The sequence below is a fragment of the Amblyomma maculatum genome, chromosome 1 (assembly GCF_055883805.1).
Source record: "Amblyomma maculatum isolate TAMU_Amacu chromosome 1, ASM5588380v1, whole genome shotgun sequence".
Taxonomy (NCBI): domain Eukaryota; kingdom Metazoa; phylum Arthropoda; class Arachnida; order Ixodida; family Ixodidae; genus Amblyomma; species Amblyomma maculatum.
The window spans coordinates 344,052,034-344,075,294 of record NC_139344.1 but is presented as its reverse complement, the minus strand read 5'-3'; the positions used below and the strand labels follow the sequence as shown (position 1 = coordinate 344,075,294).

General features: G+C 47.0%; 1 protein-coding gene across 1 annotated transcript in view; it reads left to right on the top strand.

Moving 5' to 3' along the window:
• The first annotated feature begins 379 nt into the window (after window positions 1-379).
• LOC146207647 (scoloptoxin SSD14-like) overlaps window positions 380-23,261 on the top strand; it is a 40,749-nt gene continuing 17,867 nt past the window's right edge. The window contains exons 1-9 of the mRNA XM_084589418.1: window positions 380-444; window positions 1,000-1,200; window positions 3,051-3,173; window positions 9,415-9,509; window positions 11,616-11,811; window positions 13,136-13,338; window positions 18,276-18,598; window positions 21,035-21,222; window positions 22,134-22,401. Of these exons, the coding sequence (XP_084445544.1) occupies window positions 380-444; window positions 1,000-1,200; window positions 3,051-3,173; window positions 9,415-9,509; window positions 11,616-11,811; window positions 13,136-13,338; window positions 18,276-18,598; window positions 21,035-21,222; window positions 22,134-22,401 (1,662 nt within the window). The remainder of the gene's footprint in view (window positions 445-999; window positions 1,201-3,050; window positions 3,174-9,414; window positions 9,510-11,615; window positions 11,812-13,135; window positions 13,339-18,275; window positions 18,599-21,034; window positions 21,223-22,133; window positions 22,402-23,261) is intronic.

Here is a 23,261-nt window from a genome sequence, read left to right as displayed (position 1 = left end):
TCATTCAATAACTTTTGTGATCTTAAATCTTATGTTTTTGTTTAATTGTCAATTACTTTATTACACTAATTCAGTTTGTGTCGGACATTTGGCAGTCCACACTGAACCCTGGCCAATCCCCCTTCGTGGGTATGTGCCAAATATCAAGGAAGAGGAAGAAGAAGACGAACAGCGCTTCGGGGATTGTCGACACCGACGGTACGCTAAAGATTTTCATGAAGCGGTCCGAAAATTCTTTCTTTGCAAGGGAGTAATTTGGAAAAAAAGACAGGGCGTCCCCCACCTTGCTTGCGCCTTTGTGAAAACTGCCACCAAGAACGCATTTGGCAAGGAATCAAGCGCAAAAGAGTCATCGCTTCGCTAGGCCTGCTTCGACACCATGCGAGCTGATCATGAACATGACTCGATGGACGATGGCGATGATTCGTCCAAGGTGATAGCTGAGTAAGTCGCATCTTTTGAGTCCGCAGCGCTACTGACCTCCAGCTGCGGCATACCCTGTCTGCAACCGCGCAGTGTATGATGGACTATGACATAAAATTGCATGGAGCGCCACGCGTCCATTTTTTTAAGCTCACTTACTGGAGACTGGTACGAGGCTTAGAATAAACCGCAGTACATCGGAGCATTTACACATTTAACAGACAGCTCGCGGCCACGGCGGTCGCTTTTCGATGGAGGTTAAAAGCAAAGCGCCCCGTGTGTTGTGCGATTTCAGTGCACGGTAAAGAAACGCAGGTGGCCGAAATTTCTGGAGCCCTCCACTACGGCGTCTCTCACAGTCGGGGTCACTTTGGGACGTTAATCCCATATATTATGCCATACCCATTCCGCGATGCTACTTGCCTGGATTCATCCAGATACCTCAATAGCAGTTACGCGTTGCGAGACATGCTCAGCGTTGTGAGATTGCAGTGTCTTTGGTGAAGACTCTTCAAGTGCTGCAGAAACTGCGTTCGCGTTATTTAGGCAGCTCTTGCACCCTCTCGCGCCATGCAGAGCCATTCGCGCCAGGCGCCAGTTGCTGTACGGCACCGGTTCAGTGTTAGCAACCTTGGTGGGCCTGGTGACGCTCGTCCTCTTCGTGTTCTACTTTGCCGGCAGCGGCGTGACAGAGATCGTTCCCTCTCCTTCCATCATGGGCAACTACAGCCGCTGGGCCATCGTCACCGACGTACCAGCCTGCAAGCACATACCCAGGTGGCGTGCCACTACACTCGCTTAATATTCGTGCGCGGCGAATTAGGGCAGTTACCGAGAAGAGAAGCTGACTCATGGCACCGTAACAAAGTAGGCTCTAAGACAGGGTAAACGTATCAGTTGGTGACGTATACAATCAGGTGGACGAATGAGATAAAAAAAAAAATGTTTCCAGAAATGTAACGGCCCCAGTAAGCTGAACTAAACGCTAGTGGCCGATGTATTTGTCTTGTAATGAACCAACGTGTTAACGCTAAAGAAGACCATGCCAAACAAGATGGCGTGGGCTAAGTTTCAGCTCTGCGGAGCAGCTCGTTATCGCAGTGTAAGGCAGCTTAACTGACATAAGCAACCGCAACATTGGACAGGTCAGTATTTTTCTGGCTGTATAATTATCATGGCGCTGGTCTCCCTATTTGCTGTCGTATTCACACATAAATATAAGTCCTTGGTTAGTCTGTTTCGCCTTAGACATAAAGCGGAAAGGTGGCTCTAACAGCATCTTCGAATATTGAGCAGGTTCTACGCAGGCAGATATGCAGTCGAGTTCACTTAAAACGAACCTGCTGGTAACGAGTGTGTTTTGTTGGTTGTATCCGAAGTTCACATTAAGTGGACTGCCCCTCTTGCACCGAAAAAAAAAAAAAAAAATAAACGAACAAAAGTGGCTGTGATTTCTTTAATATGTCAGTCGTGCACGCCTGCTTGTACGAAGCAGACCCTGTGGAGCCGCCTTCCAAGCTCTCCAAAGCGGTAATGTGCTCCTGGATGATGCCCTTTCTGCCGCAGGACCGCTTAGGGGTGCTATAATACGAATAGCGATTAAGCATCTTGCCTTTAACTGGGGTGACTTGAGAAGCAAGACATATCTCGTGATTTGTACTCAAACTTCCCAAATCGCTCTCATTAACGACCCTACGTAATAGTTTTACATTCAGCGCTGTCTCTTTATCGTACGTACCACTCTCGCCTTCTTTGGAGCGTTGTACACAGACGGCAGCGACTGACCTTTTACGGCCTGACAGGGCGCGTTTGGCTGGCAGTTAACTATAACTTCAGTGTTCTCTTAATGTTATTTCTTTTCTTTTTCGAGAAAGAGGGGGGGGGGGGGGGCAGTTATTGACACAAAGATTAGAGGGCAGTCTAGAGCCCCACGGAACTAGGTGGCATGCCTAGCCCAGGATGTAATTGGTCGAAGCCGCTGCCTTTACCCGTTGGGCCAGAGTTTAAAATTCCGGGCAGTTTAACAGGACTGGCACCCAGGCCTCTTTTGTATATAGGCTTGGAATGGGGGTAATGTTTGGGTTTCGTTAACACTCGCAAACCATGTAAAAACTGTCAATACCCCACAATACCTGCAGCGTCCGTCTACTTCACGGTCGAAAAAAAAATGGATTTGGCTAAGTAGCTGACACTTTCTTTGGGGAGAGCGGACACGCTCTTCGGTCTCCGTGATGGCGGAAAGCCTCCGTTATTAGATTGCAGGGGCGAGTATACTATGCTTCCTTGCTCATTATAAGTTCGAGGGGTGCTGTAAGGGTTGTTCTCTTTATCTGAGGCGCAGTGCCATATGTCTCATAGATACTTTGATCGAACTTCTACCCTTGTTTGTAATAAGAGAGTTTTCTTTACAACTCTATCACAAACAAGCGCTATTGCACAAGTGTTCGGGTTTGTGGACTACTTAAGAGAATTCGTGATAAGAATTTTTAAACAATTTTACGGATTCCTCCAATACAGGTTACTTTTTCGAGAGCTTAGAGCGGCTATAAATTTTGCCTACATGAAATAGTTATATGCATGTGGCATTCGCATTGCACCGTCAAACGTTTGGTACTCATTCTTCGCAGAGAGGTGTACTCAAAAAACGGAACCATGGCGGATGCGGCCGTGGCTACCATGCTTTGCATGGGCGTTGTGCATCCCCACTCGTCTGGTATCGGTGGAGGATTCGTGGCATTACACTATCACAGGTACGTACTTTTTTTCTACAATGCTTGGTCTGGGGCACCGTGGCCGTTGGAGTCTCTGACCCGCTTTCGAACTCCAAAAAGCAAAGGAAGGAATTTACATAAGCTTCAGAAGTTAGCTATTGAAATGATATTTGAAGCACGTTAAATTTTTTACCCTTTTCTTGATTAATTTTTTATCCTTTTCTTAAAGACATGGTCTAGGAAAAACATTGACCGTTTTCCTACATACTTAAAAAAAAAGAAAAGTATCGATACCGTCCTATAAATAGATAACGTAGTATTAGTTGCCTCCGTATTTTGCAGTTACCTTGGTTCCTACTGGATAGGTGCCGTAAGAGAGCCCCAAATTGGCAGCTCCTGCCAAATGTAATGTCAGGGAACTTTACGTCCACTTAGTGCTCGGTCATATCAGTTGCCAGCAACCACCAGCAACCACCTGCAAGCGCTGTGCTCGTGATTGTTTGCTCACAACGCCAATGCCGGAGGACGGACGGACGCTGACTCCGGATTTTAGGTGAACGGGGCCTTTAACACAAAATATTGCTGATATGTTGTGAAGAGCGATTTATTATGTATGAGACGTACTTTAATGGCCGAAGTTGCAGCACGTCGCCATCAACGCTTTCATTATTAACGCGTCGGCGTCGGCCTCTGGCGCTCGAGGGAGAGCGCGCGAGACCCGCCGTGGTTGCGTGGTTGAGGCAGTATAGAATCAAAACGGGAATTTTTGGAGACAGTGACAAAGAAATAGTGTTGTTATCGATGTGAGCCAAATCGAGAAAACAGAACGTAGACAAATTTTATCGCAATGACAAGCCCATTCAGTTACGTTCTATTCAAAACTACGCTTATAGCAAAATTTCTCACGTAGCGTGTTTAGAAAGCCTACATATTCGATGTCGAATCGAAAACAAGCTAGACTGATGAATTGATCAGAATGAGCAAAGTGCTCTCCTGATAAATGTTTTTTTTAAATCTGTTTTAGCCTTATGGTCTGCACTGTTTCGAACGTGGTTTGATTTATTCCTTCCCCAGTTCTACTTTATCATCGACCGCTTGTGATATGAATAGATCGGTGGAAAACATGAAAGCGGAAGGCAAGTATAAATAAAGGGTAGTTGCCCCGTCCTCGAAGAAGCAAGAAAGTGCCTTTGCTACAGTAGCTCTTGAAGTTTTTAGTTATGCCTTCCCAAAATCATTGCTAGTGAGTAAATCACAGACGCAGACCGGACACTACCTAACAAGTAATATGGCCTACACATTTTGTTTACTGCCTGCGTCTATTATTTCGATGCAGATAAACAAATTAGGATGCTAATGTGAATTAGAATAAATTCGAGCACTCTAACTAGGTTACGTCCCTGCTGCCGAAGTGCGAATTGAGAGAAAAGGTTGTCTGTCACGTCTATGCTCGTGACACAAGCATGCTATGCACATTTATCTAATTGATTGCGTTGAAGCACAGCAGTGGTCTGATTGCGCACAATACCTATACGTTGTATACCCGGCAATAATAATATTGCCACCGGGGGGGTTCGAGGTAGCGCGCGAGAGTCTTCAGCTTCGTCTCTCAAGCGCTACCTTAAACCCCCAGGTATTCTTCTTCTAGCTGGTATACTATTGACTCTTGACTGTGTGTCTCTGCCCTGTTACCGTTTCCCGTGAACCCCCGTCTTGGTGACAATATTCAGCAATATTTTCTCAAATAGGGCTTGGATTGCTACCATAGGTATCAAGTTTAGGGAACGAACTAGGCCCAATTTTACAGTTTTACGTCGAAAAGAGGGTTTTCGAAAGTTTAACTCTTCGTATTGACCGATTATTTACATTTTTCAGCACACGATGACTTAGAGTTGGTCTAACTTACTTGTAAAGCATATCGAAATAATTTTGTTAGCAAAATGGTTTCCGCTGATGATAAATGTTTGCTTTTTTATTTCCTTGCCGGTGAATTCAGCTCATATAGAAAAAACAAAACAAAAAGCAACCCTACAAATCTTCTCTATTTACTAAAGTTTGAGCAGGAATGTCTTCAGCGGCCTAATTCAATATTTCTTCAACCACATGTTTTACTACTTGCAGTTAAAAAAACTGCTTACATGTTTCCAGTACCCATCTGACTTTCCAAACCTGGTTGGACAAATTGTTCATTGAGCCTTCTCGATTGCATCTTCGTTTTAATGCTATTTTGTTATCGCGCACCACTGTGAATATCTTAATGACAGATATAGGCCGCGAGGTCACTGAACCATAGTCTGTGGCGCAGACGTGACGAAGATGTTAAGTTTCTGAATAATATAAGTCTGAGTAGGTAATTTGCTGCTGAACTAAAGAAATTTTCAGAGTCGCCATACAGCACACTGAAAACTGCGGCGCGGCAAGCCACACCCGAGCGCTTTCATAGAGCCGCTGTCCAACGGCCATGTGTCAGGTTACAATTAAAATGCATAAAACTCTACTCAAATCAAATACTCAAAGAAAAGCATGGGACAGTTAGTATTCTTGTTCCAAGCGTTAAGCGAGGCTATTGAGAACACATGCTCGATTTTCTCGGCTTACGGTACACGCCCGGAAGAGCGATTCGGAGTCTCCGTGAAAGCGTCCAGAATGCACATGGCCTCGCGCATAAAGCATCGATTTGCGGAGGTGGTCGCTCACCGAACACCCACTTCTGATCGCATTCCAAGCAAGACCGCGCCTGATAACGCGAAGTTTCTCCCACAGGCGTGAATAATAAATAGATCCTCATTCTTCGAAACAAGAGCAGTTTGAAGACGGTGGTAAGCTCACTCACTGAATAGCAAAGCTATTTCGCCCTGATCGACTTTCGAGACTGCCCGCTCTCTCTAGACTCCATTTATTTTCGTCGTGCATTATTCCTAGTCGGCGAAGCAATTGATTCGATCGCGAGCCGGAACGTACTGCTTGCTTCTGACATAAGTTAAATCGATTCATTGTTGGGCGCAATGATTGGTGGCACGGTTAGGGCTCAAAAGCCATTGGATATACGCAAACTGTAAAGTACTTGGCGTACAGTCATGTAATAAAAGAAAGTAAAAGACGCTAAGCGAGTAGGAGCGGATAACGAAGTAACGAAAGCAGCTTTGTGCCTACGTTCTCTGGGCCATAGTTAAGCCGTAAAACGTACATTTGTCTCGCGTTTGAAAAGCGGCAAGTATGAGGGTTCTTTGAAAACTAAAACGAACGGCCGCTAGAAATGCTAAACAGGAAAGTAGGCATACCAGCTTTCACTTGGCATATGAAATGCAGAAACTTGAATGTGGCACTTTTATTTTTCTGCTTGCTCGTGTTTTTTTGGCCCAGTCAGAGGAATAGCGAGAAACGTTGCTCACGTTTATCTGCAGCCCGCCAAAGCGACATGGCTTTTTTTTATTGCGAAAGCCATACTACTCTAGGTTTCGAGCCTTCAAGTGGCGCGGCCGCGCCCACGCGACGCTGTGACGTCACACCCCACGTGACACTAGGATGAGAGCTGGGCTACCAATTCAAGCGGTCGGCGTAGCGCGCGGTCACAGCCGCGGCGCAGCGTGTGACATCACACCCCACGTGACACAAACGCGAGAGATGGGCTGGCAGGAACTGCCAACTTGGGTCTCTTGTTTCACTTGTAACGGTTATGTCAGGATCAGCCTGCTAGGACCATGGCATTCACGTTACCCCTATAGGCCACTAAGGCACGTTCATACGGGTTGGTTAAAGCGGGGCTTTATATGTGGGCTGAGGAAGAAGACAAAGAGAACACTCGGTCACCCGCAGCTAATGTTTCCGCTCAATATTGGGTTCAGCAGCGTTGGACCCTTGTAATTTTTTTTTCTGCGTCTGCACCGGGTACAGACTGAAATGTGGATTTTATAACGCCGTTTGAAGTGTTTGCTTCCTAGCTGAAATTATACGCTGTGTACCATGGTATGCGAAGGCGGTAAACTCCCATGTCCTTCATGGTCGGTATCGTCATTTCAAAGATAACATACCTGATAATGAAGAGAGAAGGCTTTTACTGATGTACTCCTACATCAGCCCTGTGATGCGTCAGCCGAAGCCATACTAACTAACCCATCATATCTACAAATATTATCTCTTCCAACTCTCTTTTGCATGGATGCTTTTTAATCAGCTACGTTACCGCGCTAGACCTATGATTATCGTTCTCCTTCCACATATGGAGTTGAGTTCTCCTATACAGATAGGGCGAGAGGGGAAGTAGTCGAAGCTCGACCGATACTGCTAAGCTCTCTGTAGCTTCTATAAGTTTCTTGATGAATAAGAAAAATTAGGATAAAATTGACTCTTTATTTACCCTTAATACAGAAAGGAACAAGCCAAGAAAAAATATTTATAGAACGGCTGACTACGGCCGCAACCCGAGAACCCAGCCCTCGGGGCTGCATATACCCTTTCTTTTTTCTCTCTCTCTCTCTCTCTCTCTCTCTCTCTCTCTCTCTCTCTCTCTCTCTCTCTCTCTCTCTCTCTCTCTCTCTCTCTCTCTCTCTCTCTCTCTTTATGCCCTTGTCATTGGTGGGGACCCAATAAATGAGGTGCGTTCACTCCTAACTTCAGATGCAATCGAATTGAGGAACGTAAGGCACGTGCTCCAAACCAATAGTGCCTAGTTATCTTCTATCACCACATCTGAAATCTCACTACTTTCAGTTTCTTCTCAAGGCCTCAGCAAACGCCCTCGATTCCTCCACGTGCGCGAAATATTCGCAGATGCCAATTGCGGCCACTGTACACAGGCTCGTGGAAAAGCAAACTCCGAGCCGACCTCATTCATAACATCGTAATGTGTCACAAATTCATAACTCCTCGAAGACTGCCTTGTACGCAAGGGGGCCGCTTATCGGCGTCCCTTGCTTTATACGCATACTCTTCTGCGAAGTGCAAGAGAGAGAGAGAGAGAGAGAGACTTTGTTTCTTACGAAGCGATGTCTACGCGACCGTTGCTCATTGCATTCCAGATCACGTCAAATATGTACAGTGTGTGGACATTCGTCATTTTCGCGGCCAGTCTGAGAAAAGACTTCGTCAAGTACGCGCTGTAAAATACCCCTTGTACTGGTATCACAAGCTTTGCACAAAATAACGCGATGCGCCTGTAGAGGTTCTTTACTTCCTCACGGATTGTCCACTCCTGGTTTCCCATGTTCCTGATGCACTCGTCAGCACTGGCCGATGCCGCCAAGCCACTTGAACCCGATGTTTTCATTGGCGGCCGTGACATTCCATCTCTGCTACATTGTTCCTCTGCTCTCAAGTGGAAGCAATTAGAGAACTTGATTTAGCATTCTTTAGTCGAGACACAGACTCCGTAAAGATAAACAGTGGACAAACTTCTCAGGTGGTCTTTGGTCCGAAATTACAATGAACTGTGCCACACTGTTGTGCGTAGTCTGTGCGAGCATGAGTGCAGAGATTACGACAAGAGTAACAGAGATTCTAGAGAATGCTATGTGCTTTAATTAAACTTGCGAAGAGCTATCGAGGCTATCGTTGGCCGCAGTTGACGAGCTGCCAGGAGTCATGCGGTTGTTCATGACCTATGACTGATCCGTGCCCCTGAAATGAACAATTAATTTTACAAAGTTAAGAAGACAGTAGCCCGCGAAGGCGCCAGGTAAATGACGGTGCTTTTCACTTCCGAAAATGTGTGAAAGTTGACTACACAACGCTGTCGGTTTCATTCAAATCAGGCAGAGTAATGGAGGTATTATCAGTTTGTTTCGAAAATGCTAGCAAAGGACATAAATCCAGATGCACTAAACGAATTAGAAGTGAAGTTAAAATAGAATCCGAAGCATACAGTTTTAGGAACATATGGTTTACGGCAAAAAAAAAAAAAAGAGAAAAGAAAAAGGAAAGATTATGTTAGGATGCGAAGATATATCAGCGTTTAGGGGTTTTTACCTGCGTTTATGTTTCATTCACGGGAAATAAAAGCGCAGCTCATAGGCGGCCGCTAATCACTACACGACCTTATCCGTCGATAAATAAATTAGAAGTCTTTTATGGGTTTACAGGGTTTACAGAGTTTACAGGATTTGCTTCTTGCTCTTCGTCCTAGTCTTTAGTGCTGGTTATTCATCATGTCACCGTACCAGCTTGCCCAGATGTCTCTTCGTTTAATGTATAGTGGTATAACAATGAGTCAAACTTTCTAAACGTCTTAAATGCGAACGTTAAGGGCCCAGCTGAAATTACGTCTTCTTTTGTTCATTTCCAGACTCACAAAACGAGCCCGTGTGCTTATCGCCACGGAGACTGCCCCCAAGTCCGCCCGCCGTGAAAACTTCACCGACAGCAAGGCGCTGCGGAGCGGTGAGCTATGAATATTTAACAGTGAGCACTGCGCAACAAAGGGAACAAAACTTAGATTCCTCAGGACATACCTAATAACAGTACCCAGTGCGCCGCACACTGCTCTGTAATTTTTTGCATACCACTGGAACCTGTGCTGCCAGTAGCACGATCATGCCGACGCATTTTACTCATACACGGCCAGCATCGCCAAGGGTAAAAAAATAAAACAAATAAAGCAGCTATAAACTCTGCTATTGTTAAACAATTCGACGAGGACCTTGAAGGTCATATATTCTTCAACTGCCCTCCCTTCTTCCTTTCGTTCTTTCTCTCATTTCTTCTCTTCTGTCCCCTCTCATTCTTCATCCTCTTAGCTCGGCTCGTAGTTTAGACCGCCTTCGTGGGAGAATTCCTGCTACAGCAATAGCACTGGGCTTCATTTATATGATGACTTGTGTGGGCTCTCATTAACGGCGTCCGTTTAAGAAACGAAAATTAGTGTAAATATAGCACTTCCGTCCTGACATTGCCCTCTTCTATGATATTAAGAAGTTATGAGTCAGCGCTGTTTATTATTTTGGATAATATATCAAGTCTGAAAGGAATAGGGCACGGGGGAGTGCTTGCAATAATGTGTCCTAGATGTGTCGCCTTTTTGATCCAATATGAGGCGTTACGAGAAACTTCTCTGGAGTCTGCCTACCTATCAACGCTTGTTTTAAAATTGCACGGTAAACTAGCGCTTATATTGAATATGAGGGGAACCTTGAAGGAGGAAACCAGTGTTTCTTCTTCAGACTGCAGACGAAAGAAAGCGAGAAAAGGTACAACTCGCTTTCCGGAGTTTGTAAAATGAATGCGCGTGCAAGAGGCGGGAAAGGGGGGGGGGGGTTGCGACGTTCCGAGCCAAGTGGGCCATGCCGAAGCACCTGCCACGGCCTAATATAGGCAGGTGCTCCGGCTGGTGGCATGACTGACTGCTGGTTGGTCACCGCGGGCGTGTGACGTCATAAGGCCACGTGCCATGGCCGAGTTGGTAGGTGCTTCGGCAGGTGACAGGTGATGTGGATAAGCACTGATTGGTAGTTGGGGTTTGTGATGTCATCAGACCAAATGGCGTGGCCAAATTTGCAAGTGCGCTGAGGGTTGAGACTTGGCAAATACGGTGGTCACGTTACATGGCAGAGTGCTGAGGTGGGCTCGGCGGCAGTTGGCAGGTGCGCTTGGTTGTGTGCACACGTGCTAGAGAACTTCACGGATGAAATTGAAATAGATGCAGAATAAACGTCCACTTATTCTGCCATAGTGGAGAAACAAGCCAGTCACTTGGGTGGATCCACAACCTCCTATAATTGCTAAAGAAGTACAAAAACAAGAAAAGTGACCACAACCACGGCAGGCTACAATATTCCAGTCACGTTGCTTCTAATGTTGTCAGATTCGATCCTGAAATAGCTTAAGTGTCACTTTTTGTAGTGGGGGGCTACATTGGCCACAGTCTCGCCATTTTGTCGTTGCTGTCCGTGGGAAGAAGAAGAAGAAAAAGAAAAAGAAAAAGGAAAAGAAAAGAAAAGGAAAAGGAAAAGAAAAAGAAAAAGGAGAAGAAGAAGAAAAAGAAGAAGAAAAAGAAGATGAAGAATGAAGAAGAAGAAGAAGAAGAAGAAGAAGAAGAAGAAGAAGAAGAAGAAGAAGAAGAAGAAGAAGAAGAAGAAGAAGAAGAAGAAGAAGAAGAAGAAGAAGAAGAAGAAGAAGAAGAAGAAGAAGAAGAAGACAACTCGGTAGTTGATAGAGGCGAACGAAAACAGCGAGTTTCTAGGACAGAAGGTTCTTTTGAGCGTTGTGACGACGGCGTGCCCCGGAGTTCGAAGTAGAGACGTTGTGATACCACTAGAAATCTTCTATATCGAATGAGAATGGTCAACAACGAGAGGAAAGGGGTGCCCATACGTGAAGTGATTCTGCCATGGTATTAATAAAGAGAGTAAACTACTATAACTCCAGGTTTAACCAAAAGCTAAATCACAGCCATGCATTTTAATTTTGTTGGTTTTATATACCCCATATGAAGGATTAGTCCTGAAGGGTTGAGATAACGTTGTTTGGGTTTATTTTTTTCATTGGCAGGCTGGAAGTCGATCGCTGTTCCTGCCGCGTTATACGGATACTACGCGCTGCTTTCCGAACTTGGCACCACGTACAAATGGGAGAAGCTCTTTGACGTGGCCCACTACAAGGCGTCCGAGGGCGTGGCCGTGGACGAGGCACTGGCGGACGCCATCAAGCGCTTGAGCGATCAGATTAAGTCCGAGGACTCTCTGAAGTGAGTATCTGCTCCTGGCCCAAAGGTAGACACTGTACAACGTGTAACATTCGTCGTTCCATAGAAGACACAGGTCTGGTTGGCGATTGAACCTACAAGTATATAGGACTCGCTTGCTCTTTTAGTGCGCAGGCACTCATGCCCTCACCACCACCGACCAAGAATCTTCTCCGATCTTGTTTGTGTCGTACCTCTCACTGGCTAAACAGTTTCGTGAGGTCCCAGTCACGTGGCCTCGCGCGAGTAATTCAAAGTCCGGTACAGCGGCTCCAACATGCGAGTCTCCTCCATGGGTCTTTCAAGTTCGCTAGCCGACAGGAAGAGCGATGGAGCCTTTATTAACAATCACTGACTTTGACCTCTTGTCATACATACACGCATAGCTTTCACACGTACAAAACACTGGAGCGGATTCGAACCGCTTGATCTGGTTTGAATACTCGCGTTCAAGTAGCCAAGTGTCTTGATCACTGAGCAACCACTCGTCATAACCAGGTTTAAGCAGGGCATAGCGGCTTCCGAATGGCACCATATATCAAGCGTGCCGTTTCACCATAACTCATCCCAGAGGCCATGCATGGTTAAACCATCGCGGCGGTTCATGGCTCCATGCCCGACTGAAACGGCAGGTTCTCGTGCTTTCGTACTACGGTTTAACAGATAATCTTTGTCAATTTTTGCGTGTCTGTAAAACTAGTCGAGCCCCCAAACGTTGCGCCTGCATGCTTAAGGCCACACTCGCGCATAATCAATTCTTGACTTTATTCTGGCTATTCGAGTATCCATGAGAAGCGCACGTGCACGCGAGAAATTTGTGCGCAGAACGCTAATAAATTCTCCATGTCTAGTTTCGTCCTCTGTGGGACTGGATTAGAGAGTAGATTAAAAAAAAAGAACTCTATGACCTTGGAACTAGTTCATTCAACTGACAATTCAGACTCGCAAGGGACTTGTATCCGCGATTCGGCCGGTTGATAGGCCACAGCTTGAAGACGCCTGTTTGTTATGCCAGTGCAGACGCCACAGCTGGTCGAAATAACCCGGAGCTCTTCATTAAAGTGGTTCTCACAGTCCCTGTCCAGCTTAAGAATTTCAAAACTCCCTAAAGTCATATAATGGCGTGAAGGGGCGAAGCGCTGACAAGAAAAACACGAATTTGCTAGTGAACGGGCGAAAAAGAAAAGAGATGAACGCAACCGTGCACATCATTTGACGTGACATGCTGCTAGTATACGTTAAAATGCTTAGACCTCTCAAGGTTATGCTCTTAATGTCACACCACGTGCCGTGTGCAAATATGCGGCAATCCTGCAACTTAACGCAGACCCATCTTTTGGAACGCGCACTCCAAGGAGTTGTACCGCCAAGGCCAACTCATAAGAAACCCGCCGCTGTCACGCACGCTCAAGCAGCTGTCCGAGACCAGCTTTCTTTCCTTCTATTCGAGCAAAGTGGGCGGCAACGCATCAGTAGCCCGCAGTATGCTTCAGGACCTCCGGACCGGCGACGCCAAGGGGACCGCTCCAGGTTTGTCTTTGTTCTCGTCTATAGCTAACCCTGCATGAACTATTAATTTCCTACTCTTATAGGTGCGAGCACGTGCCATACCGGTCCAATCAGGAATGAACGAATTGGATCTGTGTGCGTTAGCCACACGCACGATCGTTAACCTTATTTAGAATCGAAGTACTGCTTTCTTGACTCAATTACTTGGCGGTGACACCTTTCCCGCAAACTGAACGAGCGCGAATGCAGGGGAGGGATGAAAACTCATCGTAATACTAGAGTGCTCTATGTAGAGTCTTTAGGGAAGTGTAGTACTATGCAAGAGTGCTTTAAAGGGCACTGTTATAGGTTTTGTAAGAGCCGAGCCTCAATATGGCTATGCGCGGGTCACCAACGCACGTGCCCTGAGAAGGATGCGGGTAGAGGCACCCAGGAAGCAGGCCGCGCACAATTCTAGCGGGACGCAGACTGGCCCTCCTCGCTGTACGCGGGGAGAGCCTTTATTCCGATCTTCCGTTTCCCGCTTCTTCCCTATGCAGACCGGTTCGGATGTCGTAGAGAAGACTCTCATGGTAACGGGAAACACATGCGGCACTGCTTTGAGGAATCGTCGCAGGCACCTTGGAGTAAAGGCATGATCTGCATTCCGTCTAGCACCCGATGTATATTGAGTGCTACAGCGACATGACCTTTGTACATCACTGGTGGGAAGAAAATAATCTGAAATAGCGACTTTGCGCTCCTCTGTCACGGAATGACCATAAAAGCTGTGAAATTGTGTAGACATTGTACAACTTTGCGTGTACTGCCGATGTGTCACCTACAAGTTGCCGACCGCAACACTAAGATCCACAGCGCCATGCTCTGTGCCCGAGACTCACCTATGACTTTCGCAGCTCTGGTAATTATCAGCCAGAGTGGCGAATTCTTGAGCCACAATATAGATGGGACGATTGACAGCCATAAATTTTAAAGAAAAAAAGAGGGCTCCTCTCAAGAGCAGCCAAGGTATGTCAGGTGCACTCAAAGGGCTCTTCCTAAAGCGTCGATTAAATCATCGAACGCTGGCATGGTTAGTTTTCTGAGCAATGATGCGATCCGCCATGCGAGACAGATAGATTGAGGAGCCCAAACCCCTCTAGTCGGTATAGAGAAAAGCTGACTCACCACATAATTATCTAGCTCTCTGTACGGCGGAAAAGACTTCGAAGAGATTTAGTATAGCGTTACTATTTCAACCACCGCTGCAGAGCACGATGTATGTATATGCGTTGACCTCTTCATCGTGGGTGTACTATGCGACAGGAAAAATCTTCAGCTATTCACATGGCCACTGTGGTATACCCGTAATGTGGACGCAGTCGAGAATGCGCCTCGATGGACGAACGTCCCAGGGATTTCTCGGCGACGTCCTCGAGAGGGCCCTAACGATCGAATTCTTTGGGTGAGATGAGACCGGATATGGAAATCGTGCTAACTTCGCACGAGCACAAGAGTATATGCCCGATGAGGAAACTTCATTTCTATATACGAGCAAGAATATACGGCCAAACCCTTGTTTTAGTACCAAAACACTAATACGGAAGGTCTGAGCCCAGCAAAACCGCTCTAATTGGCTAGCCTGCTTCGTGAGGTCAAAACCACGTGGCCTCGCGCGGGTAATTCAAACTGAGTCCTCCAAAGCGTGAATCTTCCCGACGGGTCAGTAAGTTCGCCAGCCAACGGAGAAAGCCACGGAGCCTATGGCTGACCAATGACAGACCATGACCTCTTTAGTGCTTACGCAGTGTAAAAAATATATATAAACATCGGACCGGATTGGAACAGGTCTGGTTCGAATCCAGGTACGTTCAATAGCCGAGCGTCTTAAAACTGAACCAACGTGGGAAGTACTTTATGGTCAAAGGGGGGGGGGGGGGGGGGGGGGGGCAGTCGTCATTTAACGCGGCTGCTCTCAGATGGCGCCACTGTTACTAAACCTTACCTTTGACCTCCGCGATCAAGCTCACCGTAGCACCAGAGCTGATTGCGGCGGCCGCGGCTAAGCCTCCGACATTTGACGGGGCGGCTCCCAGGTGGCGCTACATGTACGGCTGAAACTTCACCGCACTAGGCGGGGAAATTTGTGCATCCTCTCTTTCGCACAATATTGGCATTCTAGCCAAAATTATCTGCATTTTTTTCTACATCCTGAGAAGCATTGGTAAAAAGAATGTCATCCAAGGCGGTGAAAGGGATCGAATACGAAAGAAAGGGAGAGCACAATGTTATTGACTTGAAGGTGAAGAGAGAAAAACGACACTAATGCGGCGCCGAGTGTAACCGGAGTAATGGTACGAGACATACATATATGATTACGACGTTGGCAATGCGGCCCCAAGGCAGCACTCGAATAACATCATAATACTTATATCGAATACGTTTGATGCCATCTGTCATTTTCACTGGTGCTGCTGCCATGAGCCATGAAGATCTTGGCTACACGCCAAAGAAGATAAACACAGATTTATAATAATTAAGCTCTGCGAATACACATTTATCGGAATTTCGCCTCACGCTGCAAGTTCCCCCACAAAAAAAAAAAAAAACAAAAAAACAAATGCGTTTTAATGTACGGCGCCAAATATGTCTAAAGGTCAACCCACATGGAGCGATTTGCTCGCGGTAAACATTTCGAACTTCCGCCGGCTGTTCGCAGGCCACCAGCGGCAGTTCGCCGCAAGCCGGATCAGATACTTTCACTGGCGGCCGGACGAATGGCCGCTGCTGAGTGCGACCACCGTGCGATGGCAGCACTTGCTGCCGCTCCGCGGCAGCTGCAGCTCCGAGTCGTGCGCGCCGACGACACGAAAAATTTCAGAAAAGTGTGCTGAATTTTGTTGTTCCCGTCAATAAAAAGCGCAATGTCAATACTGAATCCTTCTCGAGGATCACTGAGGCGCACTGGGCGACAGCTGCGATGCAAGCAAGTTTCTGCTCACAGTGGCTGTCGTTGCGGCGCGGCTGCTGCGGTCCGCTTGCATGCCACCTCCGCTAAAAAGTGCAGCCGAATCCTATTTTGCTTTTATTTTTAGAGAATTAGATTGAGAGTTAAAGAGTTCTATGAGTAGACAATTTACTATAGCACGAAGAAATTTCATAGTGCCGTTTCATCTACCATCGATACGAAACAAAATAGGCCTAGCGTAGCAGCGCACGCGGGAACTGTCGTCCGCCGCGCTAGCGGCCGGCACCGGTTTAGTAGGGTGCCGTAAGGTGCTGTAAGCGTCGTGATTTTTCCTGCTCTGATGAGACAGCTGAAGCGGGACCTTTTTAGATGTTCCGCTCAACACAGAAACCTCGTCCCAAAAACAAGGACAAATTACGGTAAACAGAAGCTTAATTACCAGATTCCAACTATTCTCAAAAACCCATCCCTATGTTCAATGTTCAATCTCTCTAAACGCAGATTTAAAAGAGAAATAAAAAAGCAGTTGATACTCTCCGAAGTGGAATAATTGTTTAGTCTGGTTTTGTATTTGACAAATGCAAATTTTCATCATGTTATGTTACTGTACAATTTTTTTTTCCTTTCCGTGTTTTGTGTGCCATATGCTGTTGTTTCTTTTTGAGTGTACAGTTTACACTGTTCCTTTTTTTTAGGTTTTACTCCAGTATGATTAATTACCACGTTTGCTGTAATGTTCTGTTATCGTTTGTTTTCCGTGTTGCGCGCCGCTGTGAACTGTATGGGGAACTGTGACCCCGTCAGGCCTAACCGCCTTTTGTCGCAGTTCCTTCTTTCATTTTTTGAAAGAGAAATAAAGAATATCTGAATATCTGAACCCTCGCTCAAACCCTGCTTCAGAGAGACGCGCCTGCATTACGCTGTTGCTGCGGCGTCGGACGTATCCTCGGAGGCTGTATATATACAAGCGCGTCGGGCACCATTTTAGACGCTGCATATTTTTGTGTTGCACCCGAAGTCAAGAAGTCTTTTGAACAAGCTCATTGCCCATGCGGCTTACACGCCACGTATTATGGCCCGCTGGCGTCAGTATACAGAGAAAATGATTACGTGCCCCCACTGTACGACTCTAACTCGTGGAGGCATATCTCATCTACTCTGGGACTGCCCTGCTTTTTCTACTGGACGCTCCGAGATCAAACCCTACCGCCTGAACTACCGCTCCTTTCTAGAAACTGATGCTAACACACAGATGATATTTGCCAAGTATGGCTCGATTAGTGGCCTGGTTAGAGCAATATGATTTGAGTGACGACCTAAAAAATGAAGATTCTGTCTACTCCCATTTATCCCAATCCATGGCCATGAGCCTTCCCATTCAATAAAGGATCAATTCAATCAATCAATCTTGAAATATCACAGTGTGAAAAGTGCGTTGTTTAAGCGGACGGGCTCGTGCGTTTTCTCATCCGGACGCCCACGACGCCGCCAGCTAGCCGCCAGTTTTTCGCAGCATGTGGTACGGCGACGGTGCGTAGGCGTTCCGCCGCGCCGCATCAAGTTCACAGAGAAAATTCGCTCATGCATGTTGGTGGCCCTTAATAACTCCCCTCGCATGCTTCCTATAGCCTATATACAGAGGCTTCGCTGATGCCCTTTCTGTTCTTACTGAACAGTCTACCCACCAAATACCCATATGATGGACAATGAGTTATCATAGGTACACTATACCATCCTGTCTTGCTCCACTTTCACTTAAACATATAGGTGTTATATACAATTCTGGCTCGCTCCGTTGCCGGAACATACAGCTCTGAGAAATATCACTGCTGCTGCTAACGCAGAACGTCCATGACATGAGGGAGCAGAAGTAACATTTCTGTTGCGAACGATGGTAGCGAGTGCCGGACAGGGTTTGGAAACAATCTCCTTTTCTCGTCCTATTGGCTTAAAATTCTACGAGCCGATTTTTATGCCACATAGCTCCTGCCGCATGCTCACCCAGGAACAGGATCTTCGCACGGCACCTCGTCTCTGTTGGTGGATTCAGACCTGGAGAACTACCAGCCCGTGTGGAAGGAAGCACTACGGACCACCATCACCGGCGGTCCCGCGGGGGATCTGGTGCTGTACACGACCCCACCACCGACAGCCGGCGCTGTGCTCTCTCACATCATGGCCGTGATGAACGCTAAGCGGATCCGCGACGACCCGACTCGCAGGCACGGTTACGCGCTCACGCTCACCAATGTACACTACATGGCAGAGACGTTCAAGTACGCGCTCGGCAAGCGTTCCTCGCTCGGAGACGACCTGTACGTCGACATACGAAAGGTGCAGTTAAGGAAGGCGCGCATTGGCGCTTGCATCCGGGCATGCTGCGGGCGGTATGTGGGATTTGAGGCCCCGAAGTACACGGGTGCTGCGATCGGATGGCGTATTGGAGTATTTTAAATTAATTTGAACAATCAAAGTTTCTTAAACTAAAAACTTGAATCGCACTGCAGCCTGTCCGTTTTTCATTTCCCATTCATTGAAACGCTCAAGTCAGATTCGAGTGGGCGACCTTTGGTTTAGCAGTTAAGTTCAGTCCCCACTGAAAGATCATGGCATATATTCGGAAGCCTGAAGGTATCTGCTTGGCGGCCCACTAGCTCGTTATAATTTACAGTTATCACTGTTAGTTTATCAATTAGTATGCGGTGCATGTTGCAGATTCGCGCACGTGTCTACAAGCGGTAGAAGGAGACAGAAGAGGTGTGGAACTGGGGGCGCGTGAGAAGGGAACTTAGCGCAATTTTGTGATTTTCACTGCCCGGGCGAAGGCGAGGGGGCAGGAGGAGAGATTGGGTTTTAAACTTAGTAACAAACGGCCTGGTGTCTGCCCGCATTCTATACATGCCAGGAGTGCGTGTTGTCGGGCTAGTTGGTTCTGCATATTTAAGAATAAACTAGCGCAAATACTTGGATGGGGAGAAAAGGAAAGAAAACACACACGACGATTGATCGTCGTGTGTGCTTTCTTTCCTCTTGTCCCCGTCCAAGTATTTGCGTTAATTTCTTCTTAAATATCTATACGTGCCGCTCACGCGGACATATATACCTTAACTCCTTGGTGGTTGTTGAGGCTGAAGACTTCCACGAGGGGAACCCAGGAATATGCAGTTTACTAATGTGACAGCTTTAAATGCCCCATCGGAAAATAAAATAAAAATTCGACGGCATGAGCATCCGACGTTGCCTGTGAAAAAATTCGCATAATGGTCAGCTGGATGTTTGGCATGATCTTGAATGAACAGCGTTGCTATAAGTGCAACCCCCCCCGGGGGTGCATATTCTCTGTGGAAGACATAGGCGACGAGGTCGTTATGCTCCTCTTGGAAGTCGGAACAATTATGCCAAACTAGGTGGCAGAGATCAACACGCCAAAAAAAAGACCCAGCATGGACACTTCGAGGCACATTCTGTACCGCCACCAATATGTCTGCGAAGGGAAATATGCGGTTGTGTGACATTCGGCATTTATAGGCGACATCGTCGATGACCTGATGAGGACCAGCTCATGCCGCGCGAGCGTAGTTGCGTTAACAACGTAATCAGGGGACTAACGGCCTTAGGGAGAGCATGCGTCGTTGGTAATGACGAGGCGAGCCACAGGAGGATGGAACGAGGAATTTACCTGAGCCTCGTCATGTGCCTATTGGTGGCCATCTTCATCGCTCGTGTAACCAGGGTTACACGCAGATGCGCCTGTTTCGCTTTGAAGTGACTTCGAATGTAGAACTATTCTGCTGGGTGCGCCGAGAATGGTTAGTGCAGCTGATACACGGCTTCATGTAAATCAGACAGTGTATGCGGACTTTGCGCGACATAAGGTTTGTAGTACGCCATCATAGTACGCCAGCCACTACAGTTGAGGCTGTCATCATTACACCATGCCATTCATATAGCGTCGACTTTCATGGATGCATAGACGAATATGTCCTCTTCATCTGATTCCCTATCAGCTGACATGTGGTGCGCCAGAGGGAGCCATGTCTTAGTTTGTGCTCGTGGTGGAGTCGTGCGCCTCAGGTGGCCGACAAAGCCAGTATACTGTCGCCCGGCCGTAATAGCAGACCGATGCCGATAGTAGGTGGTCCCAATGTTTCACGGTTCAGCATCATTTCGTGCAAGTTCTGTGTGTTCCATGCCGTGTTACTGTTTTCCTCCAATGATGCTCTGTAGACGAGGAAGGGCTAGCCGCTTGCTCTAGAGTCAATATGCGCATGTGTCCCGACAGGCCAGCCCCTCCAGGCACAACGAGGCGCTGCATACATGAGTTAGGTTTAAGTGCACGGTCATGTCACCTGCCGACTACCACATGAAAGAGGCATGACCATGATTTTTCGCTCGCAACGCCCACGCCGCATTTTCAGGAAACGGGGCCCTGAACTTTTTCGCGGTAATAATGTAGTAGAACTGTAGCGTTTTCCAGATATATCCACTGAGTGCAAGCAGCTGGTGTCTGAGGCAGGCAGACAGGGCAGGCCGGACAAGATAGGTAGGGCAAGCAGGGCATGCAAGGCTTTCAGGGCAAGGCAGGGCAAGGCAGGTTAAGGCAGGGCAGCAGATGGCGCCACTGTCACGGCAGCTTGATATCAAGCGCGCATTGAACGAGTGCCTGCATTATCTGTGGCCACTGGCAGAGCGCTGAAGACTACCACTTCTGTAATATGTTTTCTAACGAAACACCTGTCGGCGGTGCGTCTCGTCTTGGCCCATCGACAGTCCTTGCAGGAACTGTTGTCTGAGCCATATGCGCGAGACATCCTGAACTCGATCCTGCCAGACAGAACGAGGAGGCCCGAGGAATACATACGGAGTCCTACCGTCTTCTCTGACAAAGGCACCAGCAACCTGATCCTCTACTCACCCGCTGGTGATTGCCTCGCCATATCCAGCTCGCTGCACGGCCCGTACGTTGTTAGATTAACTACCAGCATGTGGCGAAAAAGGATGGCCAAGTCATACACAGGACACGTTAATAGCGTCCTGTCCACAAAGTCCACTTTCGAGCACAATATTCTGGCAATTACGACTTCTATGAAGTTAGGATGAATTGTAGGTGGACAGAAATAGAGCAGCTTTCCTACCACTTAAATGTGTTTTGAAGGTTTGGGTGTGTCATAATTGTCTGGCCACAGGCTTAAAATTCCGAGCAAGTTGTCTAGAATAAATTTTGGGGACAAAAAGCTCGCCTACGTCCCATCTATGGTATCGAAAAATTACATGCTCTAAATTAGGCGTTCATTTCTGAAGCATCAAGGCATTAGGAACTGAAAGAAAAGTTTCATCGGCTGAGCGCGGAGTTTCTATAGAGAAATTCTCACCAAGTTTTTTTTAACAGATTCAGAAGGCACATTGCAGGAAATCAAAATTTTCTTCTCATTAAGTCTGCGCGCGCTGCAAGAGCTGAGCTAAAAATAGTGTATTGCTGTATTATGCACTTTCTTTCGGTAATGATCTCAGACATGAGTACCGTTCCCTGTCACAAGATTGACCATCAGCCTCACCATACCCAATATACGGAGACAAGGTCTCTTGTGCAACATTTCACTCAACAGCTTAGACGGAAGTATTTTAAGCTACATGCCTTTAACGAAGACTCTATGGGTGCATTTTGTAACTATATGATTTCACTTTAGGAAATGAGATACGTTCTCTGTAATCGAGGATTGAGGCTTGGTCAGACATGCGATTGCCTCTTAGTCCCTACGCTCGCGAGCAAATTAAATTGTCCGAAATGACAAATCAAACTCCGAGAGGAGTGAAGACAAGTGACAATGTGGACGGTGCTGCTCTGAGCGAGCAACACTGGCACACGCAGGTTCGGCAGCCTGCGCATGTCCAAGCAGACGGGTGTGCTGTTCAACAACGCTCTGGCCGACTTCAGCGACCTGGACGTGGCAACGCGTGTCATGGGTGGTGGCATAGTAGGCGCCGTGTCCGAGAGCGACGCGAGCCGCGCCAACAGCATGGCGCCCTTCAAGAGACCCCTCACCTCCATGTCTCCGACAGTGGTGCTGGGGCCCAACAACTCGCTCCTAGCCATCGTCGGCGCCGGTGGCGTGCGCATTCCAACCAGCTTGGCCCAGGTTAGGCTAGAACAGTAGCGGCGTTAGTTACGGTTACAGAAAGGAAACTTATACCACGTAACGACGAAAAGATATCTGGAGAAGGGCAGCAGCCAATCAAAGCAGCAGCGCTACCGAGCATCCCGTTTTCGTCGCCGTTCCTTGGTGTGACGCTTTTTCCCGATGCCATGTTCAATCGATAGTCTATACGCTAGAAGGATGCCTTGCTGCCCTTGGCATTCGATATTTTGACTGCCCAAACGAGTATGTGCAAGGAAGGGAAAGGGGTACAGCTGTGATAATTTTTATTAATGACATCTTTTCGGATTTCAAATGCCGCGTGCAAGTCACATAAACGAAGGACTGATCTGTCTATTCCGGGGGTCCCTAATTTGAAACAACCTAAAAGTTTCAAGCTTAATTCAGCTGCTCAATCTATTAAACTCCTCACAAATTCGTTAGTAGCGACCAGTAGTTGGACTAGAACGAGTTTATTCTATGAAGTTTCAATACTATATGTAAAACAAAATAGACCCGAAGCCCGGGATTCAATCGTTATTGTCACGGTCTGGAAAGATCGTTGCCCCTGTCATTACAATTATGCATGTGACCGTGTTTCTACGACTTGCTGAAGTAGACAGCGCTTCCTTACTTCACATTTGTAGCCACATTAACCCCACTGTCCCCACTGATGTTCTTGTGCTACCTTTTCAAATTTGCAGCATTAAATTTGAGCTTCAACATCGCTAGAAACGTCGAAGAAATAACGCCAAGAAACCAAGATACTTCGTAGTGTCAACTGCGAAGCTTGTTTTTTTTTTTTTTGGCTTTAATTAGTTTGGGTTCTTGGGGTTAATTTGGAGTGAACTGCCGATGCCATC